General features: G+C 51.1%; 1 protein-coding gene across 2 annotated transcripts in view; it reads right to left on the bottom strand.

The window, feature by feature from the left end:
- Positions 1-12,951: 12,951 nt before the first annotated feature.
- Positions 12,952-24,010, bottom strand: part of Carmil1 (capping protein regulator and myosin 1 linker 1) — a 236,655-nt gene continuing 225,596 nt past the window's right edge. For both annotated transcript variants that reach the window (XM_027948328.3, XM_071613725.1), the window contains 2 exons: positions 22,274-22,414; positions 12,952-13,956 (listed from right to left, as the gene is read on the bottom strand). In XM_027948328.3, coding sequence (XP_027804129.2) covers positions 13,817-13,956; positions 22,274-22,414 — 281 coding nt within the window. In that variant the 3' untranslated portion in view covers positions 12,952-13,816. The remainder of the gene's footprint in view (positions 13,957-22,273; positions 22,415-24,010) is intronic.

Here is a 24,010-nt window from a genome sequence, read left to right as displayed (position 1 = left end):
ATTTTCGTGGGTTCGGTGCTGTGTGTTTTAACTGCTCAGGTGCGTAAGTGGGATATACTCAACAGCCCTGGGAGAACTGAATTGCTGGTTAACCTCCCAGGGCAGTGAAGATTCAATGTAACTGGGACTCTTGGTGTCCATATAAAGGCTACCAGATATCCTAATCACAGTGGAAGGTGGCCATTGGCAGGTCAAAGAAGTTTCTGCCAAGTTGGTACGGTTCATTGTTGGTAGATTTTCAGCCTCCTTAACTGTTGAGGATCTCAAGTCTGGCATTTTGTTAAGGTAGCCCAACTCAGTGTGAGTCTTAACCCCACCCCACCCCTACCATGATGTTTAAGACTGGAGATTTGAGAAGGGAACAAGCAGGTATCCACTATTATCTCCTACTGGGCCTACCTAGGAACCCCCCTCCCCACCAAAGTGTCCCTGCTTGTCCAACATCTTGAAATTCCCAGGAGTGAAGTCCCATGTACCCTGCTGTCCCAGTCTTTGGGGAACCCTGAGGCTAAGGCCACTCTGCTGAGCTTCTGGTAGTTCGGGTCTAATGCTATGCACCTGTACCCATGGCTCCACCTCATCCTGAGCGAGCAGGCTGGGCAAGTGCTGGGTGCCACTTGATCATAACCCCTCCAGTAGGCAGCCTAGGTAAATCTGCAGCCATAGATGGGCCTGGTATTTCCCGCCATGTTCTGACCATCAAGTCGTGCCATGGAGTTAAGCTGAGGGCTCATGGGTCTCTGGCCAGGCTTCTCAGTTAAATACGCAGCTGCTATCACTGAGTAAGTGCTCTGCCACATAATTGAGAGCCCATAAAGAGACTATAACTGGTTATTACCTCTGGTCTCTGCTTCTTGGTAATTCACCAAGTCACTGAAGACTATTGCTATGTCTAAATTAAAACTTCATTTTTCCCCCTAAAATATTTCCACAGACTGATTCTATTGATAATACCTCTTTCTCTTTCAAAACCCCAACAGTAAATTCCTCATTCTACCTCACCACCTGCTGCAAACAGGTCCCTCCTAATACCTTACTCTGGGTGTGGTACAGCACTGAGCAATCAGAAGGGATGTCAGCCATTGGGGAAAAGGAGAGGATTGGTGTCAAGTATATATATATGGAGTGATTTTTTTCCCCTGTGAATAACATGTAATACATATGAAGCTTCAAATAATAGTGTCAGATGCAAGTTTATTGCTTAGATAATGATAAACCTTCCTGTTATGAAGCAGTAGCAGTGAAACTTTTTCCCCTTACAGGATGACTTGGCTGCTATTTTCAGCTGTGTCTTCTTACTGCTAGATTTTTTTCTCCTTATCGCTGTGTGCCCTGTTCCTGCTCTGTCTCCCTTGTACTCCCTGCCTCAAAGGCCTGCCAGGTGTCTGCCCTAGGAACTCACCCAAAAGAAACTTTGGGAAAATGGACATAGTCCATTGCATCCAAACCGAACTCCTATGTGATCCAGGTATGCATCTCAACTGATGGCCTTTATGATTTTTTTTAGTTATCTATTGCTGTGCGGTTTATAAAATGGCTCTCATTGACTTGCTCACAGTCTGCAGTTTGGCCTGGGCTCAGCAGGGAAGGCTTATCACTGTTCCTTTTGGCAGTTGTTGTTTAGCTGGCAGTGGCTGCAGCCCCTGCACGGGCCCTTGGGCTTCTCATGGCTGGACTCAGAGTCCTTGCTTGGCACTTGAAGTCAGACTCCCGGATCTTCCTCTGGCTCCATTTGTGCACTTCTTATAAAATCCAGTTTTAACAAAACACTGCTGTGGGTTTCCTGAGAGCCCCACCCCTCCTGGATCTCCCATTGCCCTCCATGTACAATTGTGTTCACCCCCCACCATTTCCCAGGTAAAGTCTGGCCACTTGTGCCTGCCCTTAGCAAAAATCCCATTAGACCAGTTTAGCCAGATCACCCTGACCACTGATGTTTCCCCTTAGTGATTTTCCTTCCCCTGGTCCCAATCTGCTGAGGGGACTCTGCTTGCCCATGTGGGTGCTTGGTGTTTAGGCCCATCTTTCTCAGGCAGAATTCCCTCACGGTGGTTCTTCTTCCTATCCACGTAGTCTTCCTCGCTGTGCTTACACTGGCCATTGAACACCTTGTTTTTGAACACTTCTAAGAGAAAACACGCAAGCGAAAAGGCCCTAAGGCCCAGCCTCGTAAGTTACACAGCATCACTATTATTTTTGCCAAAACAGGTTGGAAGGCCAACCCAGCCTGCCTTTCAAAACCAGGCATTGTAAAGAGTTTTCAGCCACCTTGCCTCACCATCATCTTTCTGACTTTTAACAAAAGACCTATTCTTTTTGAATAAATTCCTGGCTTTGTCTTGTGGATTCTTTTTCTTGGTTAATATTTACTGTCTGGCATCTTTATTTAAGTCTCCTTCAGATTGCTTTACTGTCCCTGGGCTGCAGTACTTTCACAACTTCAGATGGCTGGGTAATTTTCGCCTGTGGCTCACCTTTGTGGAAACCCACGCTTGCCTCCTTGTCTGTGGAGGCAGCTTTGTGGGTGGGCAAACCTGTAGCCAGAGCAGGAGGTCTTTTTCTCGTACACACACATGGATGAGACAAGCCCTCTCTGGCTCCTGGATCTTGGTGTTGAGTATTAGGATGAGAAGTTGGGCTCCTTGCATCTGCTGATCCATCACCTTAATCGAAAGTTCTTCTGATAGTTTCTTCCCAAAGACTCTTTCATGACCTGGCTTCTATCAGTCATCTGCATCTTTTTCCAGGTTTAACTATCATGCCTTAGCACAGCAGTGATCAATGTGAAAAGTTAACAGTGTCCCTTTCCTTACAAAGCCACTGGATTCGATCACTGGGGCTCACCCTAGGTCCTCTATCTAGCCTACCCCCCGCCATAGAGCCACCTCTAAACGCTGTAGTCTTACATTTCTACCATCTTAATGCCATTAAGACTTTGGGGGTCAGCTCCTGCCTGGTTCTGGAGACAACCCAGGAAACCACAGCATCACCTGTGGATTTAAATGACTCAAACTCCAGCAGCCGCCTCGAGTTCACGTTTTATTCTCACTCATCCCTTCTCTGTGCTTGCAGGTTAGGGGCAGTCTGTGGTCCCAGGCCAGCAGCTCTCCACTACCCACAGTACTCAGGGCTGTGCATCATGTGCATCACGGCTCCTGCTCACATCCCGTCTACAATGACAGCTGCCTCATCAGGAACAAGAAGATCAGGCTCTCAGTAGCTCTCCCTGGCAGACACCAGGCACGCGGCACCACCACCTTCCAGAGCCCAGAACACAGACCATGCTGAGGGCAGGTAGCAGAGCCGTTGGTCACTAGAGTGATCCCGACGCCCAGCTTCACTCTGGATACCTCCTACACCGTGGAAGAAAAGCCAGGCCACTTCTTCCAGGCTCCACATGCCAGCTGGCACACCCCTGATGCCAGCAAAGGGACAGGTGCCGTGCTCCGGCAGGGTTCTGTTGACATACACACCCCTTCTCTCCCCTGCTCCCTGCTCACAGAATCACCACTGTGTGTGCATCCGAAACGTCGGGGGATTCCCTGCACTGACAATAATAATGATAATGACAATTGTCATTATTGAGGAGAAGGTAGGCACTTGGACCCTTTCTCTAGGATGCTACAGAAAGCACTTTAAGGAACAGCCTCAGCTTAGCAGCTGTGGTATCCTTCATCCAGACTTGGCCACAAAGGAGATGATGCCCAGCCTCTGGCTTGGGGTAGGAAAAGTATGGGCTCCTCTGGTTGCCACCTGCGTACACTCAATGGGCCAGGCAATTCCATATGTGCTTCTGTGAGGGGCTTGGAGCTGCTGAATGCACCTTCTCTACATGTGACTGACATTGAAGCTACAATCAGAGTTCTTTCCAGCTGGGCTGCTCTGGGCCCCTGGGACTCCTGGTGGTAAGGAAGTAGACTTCCTTGTGAATGGGACCTCCTATTATGACCCTCCACTGTGTGATCTCGATGCCCAGGGGTACAGGAAGCCCAGCTGTGCTCACCTGGAGTGTGGTCAATACAGGACCCCGATAGGAAAGGGCTTTTTCACTGCAGGAGACAGGCTGCCCTTTATATTTGCAAGCTGCAGGGTAAAGCTTGACTCACCTGCCTGTGCTCTTCACCAATCCCGGCAGAGCATGGTACTTGTAAGCATGTGTTTTTGGTGACAGACTGCCTGGGCCATGAGCTGCATGCCCCTGGGTAAGTTATACAAATTCTGTGGGCCCTAAGTTTCGTGTCTGTAAATGGGGGCGATAATACTACCTCTCCACAGGGCTGCTCTGGTGACTGAACGAGTGAGAAGGGTGCCATTGCCTGAACATGGCCAGCGTCCAGAGGTGTCCTGCCCTCTCATCACCTTCTCCACCCTCCTACAGGCCTTTCAGAAGCCACCCACCATCTGCCTCTTCCCATGAGAACTGTGGATAAGAGTGTTTGTAAAGACTCGCAAACGGCAGAAACACAAGTTCTAAGACCCCGTGTTGGCCTATGCCATGGAGAGGCACCGCAGCGCTGTGGGACAGCCAGTGGAGGACCCCTGGGAGTAGGAAGCCACTGTGATTTAGTGGAAAGAAACAGAATGTCACGCTCAAGTTAAAAGGGTCCAGGACCCTCATCCACCTCTCGCCACAGTGGAAACGTTGCCAAGAGGCTGAGCCCCAGAGGGAGAGGAGAGGTCTGTGGTGATGCTGGGCCAGTGGCTTCCAGGGAGAGGGAGGCTTCTGAGCTGTGCTTGGCATGTAGTGGAGAGTCACAGCCCAGGGCTTGTGGAGTGGAGGAGGTGGCCGTGGCACTGGGAGAAGCTACTGAGCTCCTGGACATTTCTAGAACCTAACTTCCCTAGCCTCTGCCAATGGAGGCCCAGTTTGCTCTCTAGGAGAGGGCAGGGCAAACCTTCCCAACGCACCCTCCCTCTGGCCAGGAAATGCCCAGGGGCTAAATGAGAAGGGCAGGCCCCTGTAGCCCTCCAGGAAAGGCAGGCAGTGAGCACAGGAAGGGAGGCCAGGCCTGCAATTCCAGCCATCACAGATTAATGGGAAATGACTAGAATTCGCCTTCTCGTGCCCAGGTGGATACCGACTCTTCCCTTGCCGTGCAGAATGCTGACCCCCGTCATTTATTCATTTATTTTCTTGCTCCTTAAATGAGCTCTGTGAGCCACAGGATGGGGGCTCTGTCTTACCAGGCTGGCACTCAGACCATTGTCCAGTGCATGAGAGGTGCCCGAGTTGGTTTTCCATTCCTATAACAAATACCTGAGGCCGTCAACCCACAACATGGGGAGATTCACTTTGGCTCACAGTGTTGAAGGTTCCAGCTCACGGACACTTGGCCCTGTTGCTTTGGGGAGCGTGGAGAGACCGCACATCATGGTGGGGAGCATGTAGAGATTGGGCTGTCCACCCCGCGGTGGGAAGTGAAAGTGGAAACAGGAAGAGAACAGGGTCCCACAACCCCTCTGAGGGCAGGTCCCAGGGGCCTACGGCCTCCCACAAGCTCCACCTCCTAAAAGCTCCACCATTTCCCAATGTCACTGAGCCGGGGACCCAGCCTTGACACATCGGTCTTTGTGGGACACGCCAGATCCAAACTACGGTGCTCAACAGATATTGAACAGGTAACAAAATGAGAACCATAACTGGTAGTGAGAAGCCTGGCTTAGAGTTCAGATGTTTTCAGGAGGGAGGGAGAGAAGGGGGAATGTGCCCCTAAGCCAGGTTCCACGCAGCCAAGGGCTGCAGTCAGTTGGTGACACAGGTCCAGTGGCAGGAATGCTGAGTTCCGTGCTGTGACTAGACGATGTGGTCCCTCCAGTCCTCAGGCACAAGGCTTGGTTCTTTAAGTGGACCTCACTGGGAAGGGATAAGACAATATGACCCATTTCATTCCCCTCCCTTAATCCACAATGCATCGTGTCCTGTAGCAATGGACCCCGCCTCGTCCACAGTCAAAGTGGACGCATAGACCACAGTGGTCATTCAGCCTTGCTCTCTGCAGCCTGAACACTTGGAATTTCAAAGCAGCTGCTGCTATAGAATTTTCTAGAAGTCCACGTTGGCTGGAGTGGGTTGTGCCCCTGGCTCCTTGTGCATCAATGCTAACGGCAGGGTGCCGGCCGCTGGGCTGCCACTCACCTCAGGTCTTGCCTGTCTGCCTTTTGGGAGTGTTGGAGAGCCAGCCTCACACTAGTGTTCAATTAAGTGAAATTAGATTTTGCAAGATGGAAGTTTCTTCCCCTTGCTCCGTCCAGGAAGAATCGATCTAATTATCACGTCCATGCTCCCAGGACTCTTGTTTAAATCTCTCCTCCCTGTTTCAGTTGAACGCATTGGTGCTGCAGATGTGTCTTTAGTTAATGGAGGTTGGAGCGGTTTGCAAGTCCTGCTGGGGGTGAGCCACATGTGCGACGACCCCAGAGTGGGTGTGCCTCTGGCACAGTCTCTTGCTTTTCCTGCTTGATCAGGCCCAACCCAGTCGGCCAGCCACTCCTTAGGGACCTAAGCCCTCTTGGGGTGCTGGTTCCCACCCTCTGCTCCTATGCAAAGACCACCAAGGCACTGGGGACTCACGGCACCAGGAAAGCTGAGCTCCTTTCCCACCTGTGGCTGGCTGGAGGACGGGGTGGTAGAGGGTGGGAGCCTGCAGGAAGGTACCTGAAAGGCCTCTTTCTAGCTGAGTGGCAGTAGGCTCTGGGGGCTCCGCTGTCCATCCTGGTTCTGATCTCCACGATGGGAGATGAGCTCGTTCTACTGTCTGCAGGGCAGTCTCTCCCCAGTGTGCCCTTCCCCCAGGCAGCCATCTCCTGGCCTCTCAATCAGCCACGCCCCTTTATTTCCTGTAATTCTGGTGCTTTGACATCTTGGGGTTTGCTGCCTCAGGAGGGACTACACTTCCCAGGGCAGGCCATCCCTAGAGGGAGTGAGAAGTATGCAGGAACCTCTCCCTGAGCGTCCATCCGACCTGCCTGAGCGTGTGTGGCTCTCACTCTGTCCCTTCCTTCATCACTCAGGGACAGACCCTAGAGAACTTGGGACAGCACTCGACCCCCCAGTCCAATGGAGTTATCCAAATCAGCCATTCCAAACTTAAGGGCCCAGCCACATCCACTCCTCCTCAAGACCCACAGCGAAAGGTCCTGCCCACCGTCCCCCCAGTTGCTGCTGTCGACTGAGCAGACCTGGAGCTTCCCCTGCAGCCCTGTGGCAGGGCGTGCCCACGCCTCTTGGGAACTGAGTGACCAACCATCTTTCCAACAGCAGCTTCCTGGCCTGGTGACTTCACCGTACCTCAATAACAACCACACTGCATTTTAAAACAGCCTCCTGGCCCCCTCGGGGTAGAGGCCGCTCACTGCTCCTGGCTGGAGGAAAGCCATCTTGTCTGGCCAGGGGCAGCAGGTGGCAGAGCTGAGCCCAATCTACATTCTCTCCCAGCTGGCCTCGAGGACGAAGCCTTGCACTGACAGGAGCTCCTGTCCCAACTTTGGGGACCTCTGTCTCCTAAATAGAATTGAAATAAACTATGCATCTTCAGAACCACGGAGAGGTATTCCTGGGGCACACGCTGCATGTGAGGATAGAAAGTGGCTTGGAGGGTGACAAAAAGGAATATGCATTTCCCATTCGTTTCCAGAAACGTCTGTGAGAGTCCTGCAGTCCTGCCCTGCAGCCACGGCTGGTAGCTGTTGGAGCTGTTCCCGCCCTCGCTGGATCATGGCCCCCATGCGAGCTGACAGTCCAGGGAAGCTCCTCAGAATGGAGATGCTGTGTGGATAAAAGAGGAGAGAGTCCTATGAAGGAAACTGATCATATTGAAGTATAATTTAAAAATATTTTAAAACAAATATTAATTTGTCAGTGAAGCACTTCTCTATTAATTCTTCAATAACATGATATGGCGGGGGGGTCTCAGAAACCACGGTGTTGCAGCTGTGATGAGCCTGGATATAGACGCTTCGCAATTCCTGCTGTGGTTATAACTTACCTGGAAAGATCTGTGGTTTCCACTGCCCCAGGCACTGTTAATACACTGGGGTTTGTCGCATGTGGAGCCAGCCCTCTGTGCCCATGGGTTCCAGACAGCAGTGAAAATTTAAAACTCATGTTCATACTGAAAGTGCAGGCTTTTTTCTTTTGTCACTGTTCCCTAAGAAGCAAGCCTGACGATCATTTATACGGCATTTACGGTGTACTGAGTACTGTACAGACACCAGAGGTGATTTGAAGTGTATGGGAGGGTGTTTGTAGGTGACACAAACATTACAACATTTCATATAAAGGACTTGAGCCTCCGTGGGTTTTGATATCCGTCAGGGAAAGGTATCCTGGAACCAGTCCCCCCCCTCCATGCTGAGGGACCACGGCATTCATCACTGAAGGACACGCGGTATTGCAAATGAGGTCACCAAACAGAAGATGTCATTTCCTACCTAGTTCAAGCTTGCAAGTGCCCTGAATCCTGCCCCACCTGTGGCCTGCAGGAGATGCCTTCTACAGCTTTGAAAATCAGCAGCCGCTGGGCGAGTCCTTCTCCCCTGCCAAGTGTGCCCAGGCCACAGGGGTCTGGCTATGGCTCAGAGGCCTCCCTGAGCTGAGAAGTTAGGCCAACACACCATGTCCTTGTTTGCAAGTGGCCCTCTCTGCCCTCTCACCCAGAGGGGAAAACCGGGTTCTTCCTTGGTAAGCATGGGCACCGAGGTCCCATCAAGTCACCTGGGATGGAGCAAGGCCAGCTCAGTGAACTCTGGCCAGATTCACTGACTCTGTTCCACAGAAACGGGAAGCTGTGGCAGTTCTGGCCCCCTCTTTCCAGTGACGGGTGGATCTTATGAACCCTGGAGACCTCTCCAGGTACCATGATTTGATTGTCTCATCTCTGGGCAGGGCACATGGCAGCTCGAACATGACGCATCACCTGTTTTGGTCACAGGGAGTTTTGGATGTCCGTGGCTGTTTGGATTGAGGTGTCCTCCAAGAGCTCATGTGAGAGACACTGCAAGAAAATTTAAAGGTGAAGTGATTATCTTATCAGAGATGCAACCTACCAGCACATTGATAGGGATGACCTGGGTGGTAATTAGGCAGGTAGGGTGTGGCTGCAGGAGGTGGGTTCCTTTGGGGTATATTTTGTCCCTGATGAGCAGAGCTTAGTCTCTCTCTCTCTCTCTGCGTCCTTGTGCGTGTCCTGAGCCACTTTCCTCCACCACTTCCTTCTGCGGCCATGGCCCAGAGCAGTGGAGTCACGTCTATGCAGAGAAACCAAACCCCCCTCCACGTCGGCATGTGGCAGCAGACTGCAGGGCTCTCACCTCAGCAGCTCCAAGTGTGGGTCTCTCCGTGAGCCCGGACTGCCCTGCTCTCTGCCCACGCTGTGTGCTGCAAGCCGAGTGGCAGGTGGCTGGGGTGAGACATGTGAAGCTCACCAGGCAGAGGGTTTGCTGGTTTGCGGGGTGTGGGAAGCCATTCTTGCACGTGATTGGGCACCTCCCTGATTGGGTGTGAGGCTTCTGGCTAAACTGTGTTGGAACTCATCCCCACCCTCTTTAGGTGCGAGAGCCCATCTGTGTGGGGGTGTGACTGACCATTGACCCTGAGACCAATCACTGACCCTGACCTTGGAATGCTGTCCCCCTCGACCTTCATTGAATGGAATTTTCCCCTGAATTTCTTGTTCCCCAATAAAAGGCCACTCCCTGGCGTGCTCTCTCTCTCTCTCCTGCTAGTCTGTGTAAACCTCCTTGCCCCACCAGGTGGCTCGAGGCAGGAGCCAGAGGGGGAGCCGTCTCAGACCTGGTCAAAGAAAAAGGTAAATTGAGTTTTGTGTGTTTATTTTGATCTCACTAGTTAACTTCTATGCTACGAACCTCTTGTATGAAGCTGCGTGCTGGTAGCGCCGTCCCATCGTGGGAAGAGAGACAAGGGCCAGCACCTTGAGGCGTGGCTGCAGTTTGGCTGGGTCCTGCCAAAACTTGGGAGGAAAGACAAAAACCATGAAGGAACATCCCTTCTCCTCCTCCTTCCACTGCCCTCTGCCTTCCCTGTCTGCGTCCCTGCTCTGGTTTGGGGAGCATGGCCAAGGAGTTGGGCTCTGGACTCGGGAACTGAGGAAGGTCAGTGTCCATTTGGATAACAAAGAGCAGGACCCCGAACATGGCAGAGAAAGAGTGAGGGTCTGAGGGGGGTGAGCATCAGCACCATGATCTACAGCCTTCCGACCAGCGCTCCCACTGCAGGAGAAGGCGTGTTGTTCCTGCTCGTGTGACAAGGAGTGATCGCCACGCCACACAGTTTTCACTGCGAAGCCACCGCGGGCAGTGCCTTCAGGAGCCACCGCGGGCAGTGCCTTCAAGGCGGCAGGTAACAAAAGCGCTGAATGAAAATCCATTCACGGTCTCCACTTGGGACTGAGGGCAGGTCCCGTGCTCTGATGAAGCATCAGGGCTGAGCTGCCTGCCCGACTTCCTGTGTCGTGTCCCCCTCCTCTGCTGCTCCTCGTCTGCTGCCCTTTCAGCTGCAGAAGGTTTTCCTCATGGAGAACAGGAGGATTTCTCAGATGGAGGTTAAGGTGACTAGTCAACAAGGGAAGCTGACTGTCCTGGGAGATGAGGGCAGGGTCAAGGTCCTGACCTCCAAGCCACTGCTGGCTGCTGTCCCCCCGCCCCCCCCACAAGCCAGGTGTCCAGTACTCTCCTTCTGGGTTCAGTGGCCAAACTCGACTGAGGTCTCTCCAACACCTGGCAGATGCCTGGTCTGTACCAAGCAGACTCCCAAAGAAGCCATGTTAGACCAAGGAGAGAAAGACACGGGAAGACCAGTGTGCTCGCTGAAGTCGTGTGACACACACATCCCAGAAAAGCAGACGTGACTTCTGGGTTACCCTGGCCCTGCCACCTACCCAGAGATGGATGGGAATCCGTATTCTTTGTTTGAGCTTTGCACATCTCTACAGGAAAATCCTGCTGTGTCTGTGGTTTAGGATTACAAGAAGGTTCCCTGCCCCCTCCTAACGGTGCTTTTGAAAATCTCATATGGTCCGAGGGTTTCCAGGAGGCTGGGGCCCTAGCTCCCTCAGTGGCTCCTGATGACCTGGTCCGTCTGGTGGGCTCCGGGCACCCACGGCTCCTCGTGGCTGTGGCCTTCCACCTTCACTGGGCTCCCAGAGGCCACATCACCCTTCACCCCCACTGGCACTTTACAGGCATAACAGTAATCCAGTGGCATCTGGCTTGTCAGGTCCTAAGGAAGCTTGAGAAGTCACTTGGTCACTCTCTGTCCTGGGGAACCTTCTAGAGACACATTATGGGTCCTAGCTGAGGTACTCACAGAGCCAACAGCAAGCCCCATGCTTTGAGGAAGGGGCCACCAGTCTCCAGCTCAGCAGACACACCATAAAGCCACCCTCCCCTGCATCCTTGTTGGATTGATCAGGGTGACAAGATATGGAAGAGTGGGCCAGGACAGCCAGAGACTGCAGGCACCCTCCTAGGGACCGTTCCTGAGAGATGGAAGGAGTGCAGGGAGCGCCGTCAGAGCCCCAGGCTGACCCGTGAGAGGAGTCGGAGGAGTGAGGACCGTGGTGCAGCCCAGGGTGTTGAGCAAGGCTGCTTTGGAGGAGACCCGCGTGGGCAGGGACAACCTGGCAGCGGAGAGTGGGGCTGGCCTCAGGACCACTGCAGAGGCACAAAGGCCAGCAGGCTGTCCATCAACCATGCCCCCACTGAAGTGCTCCTCAAGGCTCTCAGGACAGCCCCTGCTGATCACCAGAGGGAACAAGTCATGGCTCTTGCTCGGTGGTGGCTCTGGGCCTGCCTCTCCTTCCTGGGCTGTCCATCCGAGCTTTCTCGCCTGAGAATCTTGCCTTACTCTGCTCCACTGCAGAGTCGGTTCTGACCCTCACTGGAGCAGCAGAGGCTGGTCACGGGCCTCCCTGCCCCTCCTCAAGAACAGCTCCTCTGCAGAGCCCAGAGGACTTGCTCACAGCAGGTGCTCTCTGCCAGGGTTTCCCAGGTAATGCTCTGAGCCACAGCACTCCTGCATCTCCATGGCTCCCTGACCTGACATGGGCCACACCTGCATCACAGGGGGGGGTGACTTGGGCCACACCTGCATTATGGGAGGTAACATAGGCCACACCTGCATCACAGGGGGTGATGTGGGCCACACCTGCATTATGGGTGGTAACATGGGCCACACCTGCATCACAGGAGGTAACATGGGCCACACCTAAATCATAGGAGGTAACATGGGCCACACCTGCATCTTAGGGTTACAACCAAGGGCCCAACGTGGTCTGGCACTTACAAAGGCATTGCTTCAAGGCCTAGCACCAATGTTACTTCCTTTAAGGCTTTTGCATCCCAAACAGAATGACTGCACCTTCCATGGGCTATCACTCAGCTGGGGGGTGGGTCACCCTCCCAGGCCTGCCACCCGCCCAGCACCCACTTGTCTTTGCCTCATGCTTCTCCCACTCTGGCTGCCAGTGGAGGTGTGGGTCCCATCGGCAGTGATGACAGCAGAGCTACCGTTGGAGGAGGTGGTCCTGCGTCCACGTCACGGGGCCCCTGCTCACACGCCAGGCTCCCCAGCATGGTGGGGAGGGGGTGAGGAATCGGATCTCAGCCCCACATTCTAAGAGTTCCTTCCAGTGGACGACCACTCTGCGCCTCTTCAACTCACATTCCACTCCAACAGCATGGCTCACATGACCCCGGACCTGAGTCAGTGGAACCAGGACTCCACTCAATTCTACACCCTTTTGGTACATTCTTTTTTCCCCACAGTGAGAGCAGAGGGGCAGAACTAGCAAGTTATGTCCACTTTGAAGGCAATGGTCCCCAGGCTGGTGGATTATCTGAGCACTGTGAATACTCTAGATTTTTAGAAACAAAGTTTCAAGTTCCCCAGCACCAGCTAATCCTAACTAAAAAAGTAACCACAGAAGGTAACAATTCCGCTTGTAAAATCATTTTATTGGTATAAATATACATATGAATAAAATACTTTCAGCCTGTAATGCAAGTGAATATTTGTGAAATGTCTTATAAAAGAGTAGTATTCTGATTTCTTTTTACAGGTGTCAAAGTATTCTCTCTTAAAACCACACATTAAAACCTAAAATGCAGCAGAAATTAAAGGCCTTCCAAAACATGAATATTCATAAAACTTCATTCCAATCAAATATGTACATTGATCTGGGCACATGGAAGAATCCACACGGACCAAGCTCACTCCGTTCTCAGCTGTGCTTGTTGATGGCACCCGAAGGCCACCAACTAACCTTTAAATGTACAATTCCACTTCAGGAAGGAAGAAGTTCCCCATGGGAGAATGTAAAAACCATACCAAGATCTAATAAATATAATTTATACAAATTATTTATTAGTGTGCTCTGTTAATATAATTACAATGTGCAATGCTTACATCAAGAATAAACCGCTCTATCCAGGCATGTGCAGACCTGACAGGCACGGTCGGCAGTGCCCTCGGTCTCCTGGTGGAGCACCTGTGCGTGTGTGTCCAGCTACGCCTTTGACCTCCAAAGACTCATCTTGCAGGGCAATTTGTAGCTGCCTCAGAGAAGTTCAAGGAGGGCCCACGGAATAACTGCTGGCCTTTGCTGAAAGCTTGTGAAGCGAGGTTTAGAATCCAGTGCGAAGGGCGGGAAGACCAGAAGTGTGCTTTGAGACCAGGAATGGATCTGTTGTTATGCTCCGAAAGGAGGAAGAAGAAAGAAGAGAGCACCAAGAGTAGAGGAGGCGCCCTCCTCTCTGAGGGCCACACGCACCTGCACAGTGACACTCTGCCCGGGGACCTTCACACAAAAATAAACTCTTTCTCGGCCTCCTCTCCCGAGTCACTTGACTTGCTGCCCTGGGGGCCGTCTTTACTGGAGGGCCGCTGCTGCTTCTGCTCCTGATACTCCTGGGCCTGCTGGCCCCAGCTTCTCCTTGAAACTGGAATTGAAAGGCAAGGAAGCGGAACAGTTAGTACCTGCAGCAGTAGGGGCTGGCCGCAGTGGGGTGACGGCAGGGGCCTTGGGTGTGCCTGCAGGGCAGTGGGCTGGGGCCAACTTCCTTACAGCAAAGTTGCTCTTATGCTTAGAGACTCCGGGTGGATTCCAAACAGAGGAACAGACCCAGAAACACTCACGCCACAGAGGCATGCAAGACCATGCCTGTGACAGGGTGGCCCTCTCACAGATGTGGTGGAGAACCCAAGGTGACCACACCAAGGTGAAGGAGAAGGGGAAGCCACAACCCACTGAGGCTCGGCACCAGGTGGCACCTCAGTCACAGCGGCAGCGGCAGAGAGGGTACAGGCTGGACAGGTGTCTACTGGGCACTTTCTGCAGGTGGTTTAGGGTTGGCTGACCCGGCTCAAGGACAGGATATCAGGAAAGGCCTCAGGAATCTCTTTCAGACCTTTATGGGTCTCAGAAAACCTCAGCTTCACTCTCTAGGAAATGAACTCTTTTTATTCTGACATAATTCTGTGAAAACGCATCCAACACTGCCGATCAGCCAGCGCTCCAGGTGAGAGCGTCATGGCCTTTGTGCACTATTCCAATCACAGGTAATGCCGGGCTGGGGCTTCACAGTCAGCCATGGGAGCGCCGTCAGCGGCACTGAGTTCCTGCTGTGCCGGGAGCTCTCTGCTCGCTGCTGCTGCTCGGTGACCCTGTAAGGCAGGTTTCTGTAGACCTCAGGACCAGGATCGGGGCCCAGCCTGCTACTCGCAAGTCCATGTGCTTTCCAACTGATCATGGCTTCTTGTCAACTGTAGCCCAGGAAAGACTCTGCTGCTGTGCTCCCCATGGCTCTCAGGGGTTGACAGATGCTAGTCACCATGTCCCCTGTGCAGACACCGTGGAGCTGACCTACCAAACCTACACCCTTTGTGAAGCAAGTATAAGGAAGAGCACAGTCACCTCATTACTCAGAAGATTAAATACTCCAGACAGGAACACAGCACTTCTATCAGGAAGAGCCACAGAACTCATGATGCTTCTGATCACTTTGTTTTTGCTAAAAAATTCCTCTTGCCAGGAGCTCTCTATTTAAATATTTAACTCATTGAACTGAGTTTCAGGAAGTGAAAACTCACTAAACCTAAGGGTCAAAATACAAACATATTATCGCACTTGCCAACAGGATCGACAGGGCCAGGTTCTGGTCTCTGGATAATAATTGGAATGAAAATTCAAATTTTCATTTAATGATATTAAACTGAAATTAAAAGAAAGAAAAAAAAATTGAAATCATCCAAAATTCTGGAAAGAAAAAAATCTTTTCAAATCTTAGTTAAAATAAAAAATAATTTTGATTCCTTTTTGCCCCACAGCTTTTGACAAAAACCTCAGATGGGGAAGAATACAATGAACAAATATTATCATTGTTCTTCATTTTAAGTTTGTGCTGGGAGAAAAAAATTAAATGTCCTTGTGTGATTGGTCTTTTGAAAGTTGTTGTTAAGCTACACTCACAAAAAGAAGATTACTATATGGTCTGCAGATATTTTGTGCTTTGTCACAAAACCAATCTGACTCTCGTTCGGATCCTGCAGGTTCTCAGCCCCAGTGATGCCAAGACTGGGGAGCAGGGAAGTCGTGCACCCCACAGCCTGAGAAGCTTGGCAAGCCCTTCAACTTCAAAGCAGAGCACCACTTGTGAAACTTGCTAGAAATCGGTTTCACTGTATTTTAAACCAATAAACCATTTGACATAGTCATCGCCCTACGTCAAACGACTCAACCAACTTCCAACACCACAGCCTCAAGGGAAGAAATAAATATGGTGATCTGCTTCAGAGCAAACTTTTTCTCTAATCCTTCTATTAAAACAATAATCAAACTTTTCATCAATATTTTGGCTCCCCAGAAATCTGAGGTCCAATTCATGTATGTGAGACGACTCGGGAGCAGGGAAAGTCATGTAACCAACGATGCTTATTTCATAGATTAGAAACTGAACTAGGCCCCTGGGCCAGGTCACTATGGCAACAGGCTGGGATTCAGAGAGGTGCAGCACAGGAGTGGCCCACAGAGTTCAGGTCACTGACCCTGTCCTGCAGGGCGGGGACAGCGGAACAGCAGGTGGAGTAGGAGGAAAGGTAAACGTCGCCCAGTTCACACTTGTGAGTGATGCAGAGCCAGTGCCAGTCACAAGGACAGAACTGCACTTTCTCTAACACAGTTACCAAGAGGAAAAAACAGCACATTATTTCAAAGAGGCTGCTCAAGCATTTACTGTGGGGTGACATGGTGAAAATTCACTCAGGGGCGGGTGGGCAGCTCGGGGGAAGGCACTGCCTTGCATACGCCAGGTTCTGGGTTCCAGCATCAGAGTGAGAAAAAAATCCTCATTCTTCTTTGATTAAATTCAATCAACTGTGAATGCATGTGATAGTGAGCCCAAGACCAGGCTGGCATGTCCTTAGCATTGTAGGTGGGCACCACTCAGACAGAAAAACTGAAATGAGGAGGCCAAAGACCTAGTCACACAGCTAATGCACTGGGCTCCCGCCTCCAGCCTGAGTCATGCAGGAACATATCTCCTTGTGTAGGAGATATGTTCCTGTCGAGTGTGTTTTCCAGCCCCTAGGGAGCATCTATGTGACTGCATATAATTAAGAGGCTAATTACAATTCTATGGAAGTCAGTTTGGTCAGGCTTCCATTAAAGGCAGGTCTAAGTAGAATAATGTCTGCTTGAAACTTAAAACTTCAGAATTTATTTTAAAAACATTTATAGAATTTACACTTTACTAATTCAGACAGACCTCCTCCTAGGCAGCTTGATTTTAGAGGTTAAAAAAAATCAGATTGCTTTGGAACACTTCTTCAATGCAAGCACTTGTGTGGTTAATGCCAGAGTGTTTCTGTACATGTGTTTGTATCTGTGTTAATTACTATTCCACGCACTATTAGTTGATAAAGGACACTCAAGTAAATGAACAGATAATTTATTCAACGAGAACACCTGCGTGCATATTCACATCCTGTTTATGGGGCAATAACTGTGTGGAGAGGCTCAAAGATGAAGTCTGCCATTTTTGAAGATGATCCGACTTTGCATATGTATATATGCAAATATACACATGCTGATTTTAAACCTCCTGAAATATGCACATAAACTGAGGACCAGAGATTCCTATGAAAATCTTTCTCCACTGTAAGCTCCACTAATATCCATATTTTCCAGAAGGAAAACATTCTGATGACCTTAAAATAATTCTCAGTAGTTGGCACTGATTTTTTATTCTCTCTAGCAACAGCCAAAAATGCCAACCAACTGCTAAATCTCTCTTGAAGAATTCCTACAGGGGACATGAAACCTGGACCTGGGGATAAAATGTAGAAGAGAGAACTGGCTTATGGACTCCAGGACAGAGCTAAGGTTGGATCACAGAAGAAGCAAGTGGTAGTCAGAAGGAGTCCTGCAACCGGCTGCCGAGCCAGAAGGCTCCATGGTAACACATAAAGCCAGGCCCAGTGCAGCACGTGGCAGAGCCCACCCAACAGGCACGAGGCCCTGGGTTCCAGCACCACTGGAAACCAAAACCAAAACCAAAACCACACACACAAAGCCAAACAAAAGCAACCGTTTTCTTCAAGAAAATAGAACATGTGATAATGAAGATATCATAGCTTATAATTAGATGGCAGAGAGAAAATGATATGGAATTCAAAAGATGCAGTTACAAATATTTCCAGTAAAAGAGATAAAGCATTTTATCTGTCAAACCAATAGTAAAATAGCCACGTAATTAAAACTCAGCAGTCATGATAAAAATACGCAGCATGCTTTGAGAATAATTGTTTCACAAAAGCATGATTTAGGAAATTAAGAAAGCTGTTTTAGTGTAAACAAAGATGTTCTTAAAAGACTTAAAGGAAATTAAACACCAAGGTTTCATTCATTGCTCTGATAAATGCTAGTTTTGGGCCAGGATCTATTCAGAAAGCAGACGGCTATGTGAAGACAGTCAAGGCTATGCACCAACACAACAAAATCAACGTATCAGACACAGAATGACTTCAGCTGAAGCTCCTGCAAGAATTACTTTTTGGTGTTTTTTCAAGAAATTAGGGCAGAAGAACTAACACAAGATGGTCCGATTTGACTCCATCAGAATTTGATGCAGCCCATCACGGGGGACCCGAAGCCAGTGAGGTCAGGGAAAGCCTGAGGCAGCAGCAGAACCCCCTGCCCTCCTGGGACTGGGCCTTCCTGGGTGGCCCTGTTTTCGCCTTCACTCGAGGCCTGGAGGATTTAGTGGGGTGGTCCCTCTGGGTGGAATGAGTGGTCCTTGAAGGAGGACCACCACACCAAAGGTGCGTCTTAGTAAGTGTTAGAGTCAGCAGATAAAAAAGCTCCAAGGTAACCTTCAGGATCTGGAGACATCTCCGTGACCTCATGTGTCCTTACCGTAAGGGGCAACACAGAGACAGAGACTTTGACGATACATGCTCAAAAGTAACCAGTGCTCTTCAGGAGATAAATGCCTTAGGTGTGATTCGTGTAGCTTCTGTGACTGAAGTTAGCAGAGACCTTCTTGGCAACAGCAGGGATTCACTGTGAAAAGGAGAGTTCTTCTAACTGTGTCTGCAGGCCAGTCCACTCGGGAAGTCCTCTGACAGCACAGGGCCAGGCCAAGGCCGCCAGCATGGAGCCCTCGCTCTGCGAGCGAACACCACGAAAACAACACAAGAGGGTGAGGCCACTGCGACCTGGCCCAGACAGGATGCCCTGTGCTTGCGGGACCTGCTGTCTTGCTGGCGCTGTGGTGGGGTCCTTACCGGCGTGCGTCAGAACCCCAGCCGGGAGAGCACCTGCTGAGAAGCAGGCTCCCAACCCTGTGGTGCTGACGAGGCACGAGCCACCATCTGCTCTTAAATCCGCATCAAGCAGAGTTCTCCAAGCGACAGTGCCCACTGCAGGCATCGGGACTCGCGGGGCTGTGAAGCGCAGGTGCCACAGGAAGTCGACTGTGTGATGGAGGGCTCGGGTAGGAGCTCGATTTACCTTTCTGCAAACACACTCATCCTGTCGTAAGGTCACTGCCACTGCCTTATGTTCTGAAACCTCTGCCAGGAGGGGGCAAAGGGCACGGAGCTGCACTAGCTGCTGGCCACACACCTGCCCCCGAAGCACGGACACAGCCTGTCAACCCTGACCCAGTGGACAGGAAGACCACGCCTCACTCCAGGGCACAGGTCCTTGGCGGCATCTCCCTGTTCCTCCCTGTTCAGAATGTCTCTGTGTTCTTCTCGTATGATGTCAACGTTTCCTCTACACAATACTTCGAGTCGTGTTTATAAAAGTTGTTAACCAGGGAGACGAGCAGCAGTTCAGCCATAATGGACGACTCCTCCCAGGGTCTAGAACCTTCCCGCTGGAGGGTGGGGCTAAGGCCGAACTGAGAATGGCCTCCCTTTTGTCTCGGGGCCTGTTCTCACCTGAACAGACGGGACGCACTTTGCTACGGGGCCAAATGGAAGACACAGGTCTTAGGAGCAAGTGCTGGAAAAGAGATCAACTGCTCCTGAGTGTTGGACTACCAGGTGTTTTTCTTTCATGGTGAATCATAAAATGTCCATGTGACCGGGGTCTGCACCCAGGGCTTCCTATTGATCGTTCCTTTAATAGTCAAGGGCTTGGGCCAGCATCCTCCAAGGGGAAGACTAGTCCTCTCAGAGTCCCTGCCCACGCCCACTCGGAACTTAACAGAAAGGTAAAAAGGAAGAGCCCCCAAATATAAAAATAAACCTGTTCGCTCACAAAAATTGGAATGGCCAAGTCCCCGGGGTAACTTGACCCTCTCATAAGGTTCTCTAGCTTTGGACTGCCGGGTCAGTACTTTATCGTCCCAAATACAAGGACCATCCTGCTGCCATTAGAATAAGGAAAGGCTGAGAGCCCCGACCCGTCCCAAGCTGAGCCACCCGAGTGAAGCGTGTGCTTTTTAGTGCCAGTTAACCCCGGGGTGGGTGGTGCAGCCGAAGGCTCTGGCCATGTGCTGGGCCCAGGCTCTGGCCAGGTGCTGCTGTGGCCCATGTCCAGCTGCACTCACGTCCTCTTCTTCAGGGCCCAGTGCAGTTTTGAGGTCCTTTCCCTCTACTGTCATGACCTGAATGCACTACTCCTCAGGAAAAGGGTTCCTTTACCCTTCAGTAGCAAGTACACCAATGTCGACCCCACAATGAGAAGTGAAATCACCCACCCGACTTAGGACTCAGGGAGCTCACAGTTGGTTCTGGCAGAGACCCCACCGACTGCGGAATTCAAAGCCAACGCGATGGAAATGGCGAACAAATGAGGTGAGCTCTGCGTCTGCCCGAGAGTCCTACAGAAAAGCCCCAGCACGACCAGTGTGATTACACGATGGACCGATGAAAATCATGCTCACTGTGGAATGATCCGGAAGAGTCACAGAAGTTACCTGTTTAGAAGTTGGCTGGGCAGGCTAGTCCACAGGGAGGCAGGGGACAAAGAAAGGAAATACCAGTGTGAACGAGGAGCAGGAAACGGGAGCGGGCACAGGCAGTGCCGAGGGCAGCAGCTCAGGTGTGCCCCCCACCTGGGCAGAGAGCTAGCACAGCTGGAGTGGAATCCCACCCGACCTCGCATATTGGTTTAGTCTGGATCCCACGTGGAGAGCAGCCCAACAAGCCACTGGGAAGAGGGCATGAGCCACGCCACCGACTGCGAGAGGAGAGGAGGGGCCCCCGGACGTCACCAGAACCACAGGCTCCGCAGCCTGCGTCCCTCCTGGCAGCCTGCCAAGCCATCCACGTGCCCCTGCTACTAGACGGCTCCGAGCTTGTTCCCACCCAAGGCTGGTGGGTGCTCCAGGCTTTGTTTTGATGATCCACAGGCAGTCAAAATGTTTGGTAGAAAACACCATACTCGGGCTGGGATTGTGGCTCAGCAGTAGAGCGCTTGCTTAGCACATGCGAGGCTCTGGGTTCGATTCTCAACACCACATAAAAATAAATAAAATAAAGGTGTTGTGTTCAACTACAACTAAAATATTTTTTAAAAATACCATACTCCAAAACTGTTAACAGCGAGTTTTTACTCAACCTTCTGACTTTTGTGGGGGCAGGTAGGGGTTGAATCCTTCAGTGTCTCAATGGCTTTTAACAGGATGAACATTCCCAGTTATGGTACCTGTGCCTTCCCCACCCCCAGTTTCTCCCCAATAAAACTCTCAGGTTTTGTCAGAGCTTCCTTAAAAACAGATACGCAGTCAGCAGTTACAGAAAGAGGGACGATGAGGACAGGAGTTGGGGGCTGTGTGGCAAGAATGCGCTGCTGGGGACACCTGCTGCCCAGGCACCTGCACCAGCTCGGCACGGTTCCTCCTTGTAGCGAGTCTCCCCCGGGCTTCGGCTGTAATGGGACTGTTGGCTCCTCGTGGAGACTAGGGGAATGGCCACTCGCGTGGCTTTAGTTTCTCTATTTCACAAAAGTGGTGCTTAACAGCTTCAGTCAAAACCCTTTCTTCTTTTATTGACAGCCAATAGGTGAGAGAGACTTCTGCCCACCAAATAAATATGCAGAATGAAGTGGAGAAAGGGGGTCATTTTTGTAAGGGGACCAAAGACCCTAAGTCAGGACTTAGCAACACCTTCTGTCAACCTCAACCCGAGACAGGCTGAGGCAGGTACAGAGCCAGAGCGGGCACGGAACACGTGTGAAATAAAGAGCCGCTCCAGCCACATGGAGAACCTGCAGGTGGCTCAGGATGTGTCTGTAGGTGGTGGTGGGGCCGAGGGACAGCATTTAAATGACGCCTTCCATGGACAGAACAAAGCCATCTGTGCGTTTGGAGGTTGGGGGAGGTGGGAGAGGTGTGGTGCAGGTGCCATGGAGACCCCAACCACACCATCCCCTGACAACTGACCCGGTGGGATCTGGGGAGCAAGGAGACACGGTGGCTAGCATCTCCCAGGCCAGGGGGGGGCACTGCAGAGCAGCGGCTGCACACGACAGCTAGAGGCCGCTCTCCTTGGAATAACAGGGACTAGAAATCTACAGGTAGCACGATCAGGTTCCAGAATCGTACCTGCTGGGAACCATGGAGGAGCATCTCAGGGGACACCTGCAGGACCTGTGGCCTCTGGGAAGCTTGAGTTCCTGAACGAAGGAGCTGCTCTGCTTCCAAAGACCTAATGCTGACCTGAGCCCCAAGACACCGGCTGAGTCCAGGATTAATTCCTTGAACTGCCCTCCTTGGACAGAGAAACCCAGAGAGAGAAAGTTCTCACCTTCCTGGGAAAACACGCGGGGGCTGGGCTGGGGGCTGTTCTGGCTGTCTCTGTCCTTGTCCATGGGCACTTTCTTCAAGGCAGGAGGAAGAAGGGCGACTTTAGGGGAACTGGGACCAGATGGAGAGTCTGGGGCATCCTCTGTGGAGACACGAACACAGGAATCAAGCCATTCCACACCCGGAACACACACACACACACACACACACACCTCACCAGGTAAACCTTTCAATACAGATGACTCATAAGAACAGAAAAGCATCCTAGAATTTTTCTGGCCAAAAACTACTTTTGTGTTTCTGCTCAGTGAACATGCACAAGTAATAAAGAAACAATAACGAACACTGGAAAAGGCGGGAATCTTCACAGATGTGGTTTTCCCCGCAGGTTTGACACTTCAATAGCTGAAATCTGAAGGTGGACTATGAGCCACACGTCCTTCTGCCTTAAACACAAAGCTGTCTGTTTTAAGATGTGACTTTACACATTTCACAGTGCAGCAGCCACAACACAGATGCACACACATGTGCAAGCACCTACAAGCACATACTGGGGTCCCTAGGGATAATCTGGAATCATGGATTTTGACAACTGTGAAGGGTTTTGATCACTGGACAAATGGAGAGTAAATGCTAAGCTAAAAAGATGGCCAGAGAGCTGGGACTAGAATCCTCATCTCAATCCCCAGCCAGCGCTGCTTTCGGGACTGACTGACCAGGCTCCTTTTGTGGCTGGGAGAGCAGTGCACTCAAGTGCAGGACGACCCACAGCCGCTTCTCCTTGGCCTCCACCTCTAACCCAAGTCCCCTAATTTCACCATGGACACGGAGACCCTGACGCCCCCTCAGAACCGTGGGGAAAGGAGTGACACGGGGCAGGGGAAGTGCCCACTGGCTTCCCAAGCTCTATAAAAGCGTCAGCTTGTTAACACGACTCTTGGCATACTAGTACTAGGGAAGCAATGAACATGTCCAGCATAAGCTGAAAATCAAAAGTTCCTGCAACAGAATATTAGGAATCCGGCTGATCTGATATTCAGCATTTGCAAATGGGGAGCCAAAATGCTCTGAACCAGGGCAGATTCCTCTTTATCACTAGAGGCCCAGCAGCTGGTAAAAATGTCAGAATCAGACCTCCTTTTTGAGGTTTTGCTTTCCTTTCCTTTTTTCTTTTTGTCTCTGGGGATTGGACTCAGAGGCACTTAACCACTGAGCCACGTCTCCAGCCTGTTTTTATTTTTGCTTTGAGACACTCGCTAAGTTGCTTCGGACCTCATGAAGCTGCTGAGGCTGGAAGCAACATAAAATCTTCGGCCCCCAGCCCCCTGAGTCACTGGGATTACGTGTGTGCACCACCACACCCTGAAAGATCTTGCTTTTTGTTAAAAAAAATTTTAAACTGTTTGCTTTGCCTCCATTTTCCCCATTCCCTTTATAAGGATATTTTCCGTATTAAAAATTGCGTTCCCCACTCATAAAGACGTCTTTGTGAAAAAGTCTGAGTACAATTTGTTCGTCCTAAGTGATTTGCGGCAGGGGTCAGTTCCTTGAGGGAGCCTGGTGTACCCTTTCTTTGTGGCTTTGTGCAGACTGTTCAATGGGTTTTTCCAGGGACCAAAGGACTGTGAAGACTGCAGAATGTCCACCAGGGCTGCCGGGGGGACAAGGTGAGAAAGACCCCCGAGTGGGACAGTTTAGACACGTGGGACCCTGCTTCTCCCGATCCACACGAGTCACC

The sequence above is a fragment of the Marmota flaviventris genome, chromosome 6 (assembly GCF_047511675.1).
Source record: "Marmota flaviventris isolate mMarFla1 chromosome 6, mMarFla1.hap1, whole genome shotgun sequence".
Classification (NCBI taxonomy): domain Eukaryota; kingdom Metazoa; phylum Chordata; class Mammalia; order Rodentia; family Sciuridae; genus Marmota; species Marmota flaviventris.
Note: the sequence above shows the minus strand (reverse complement) of the source record. Positions and strands in the feature narration are given on the sequence as shown.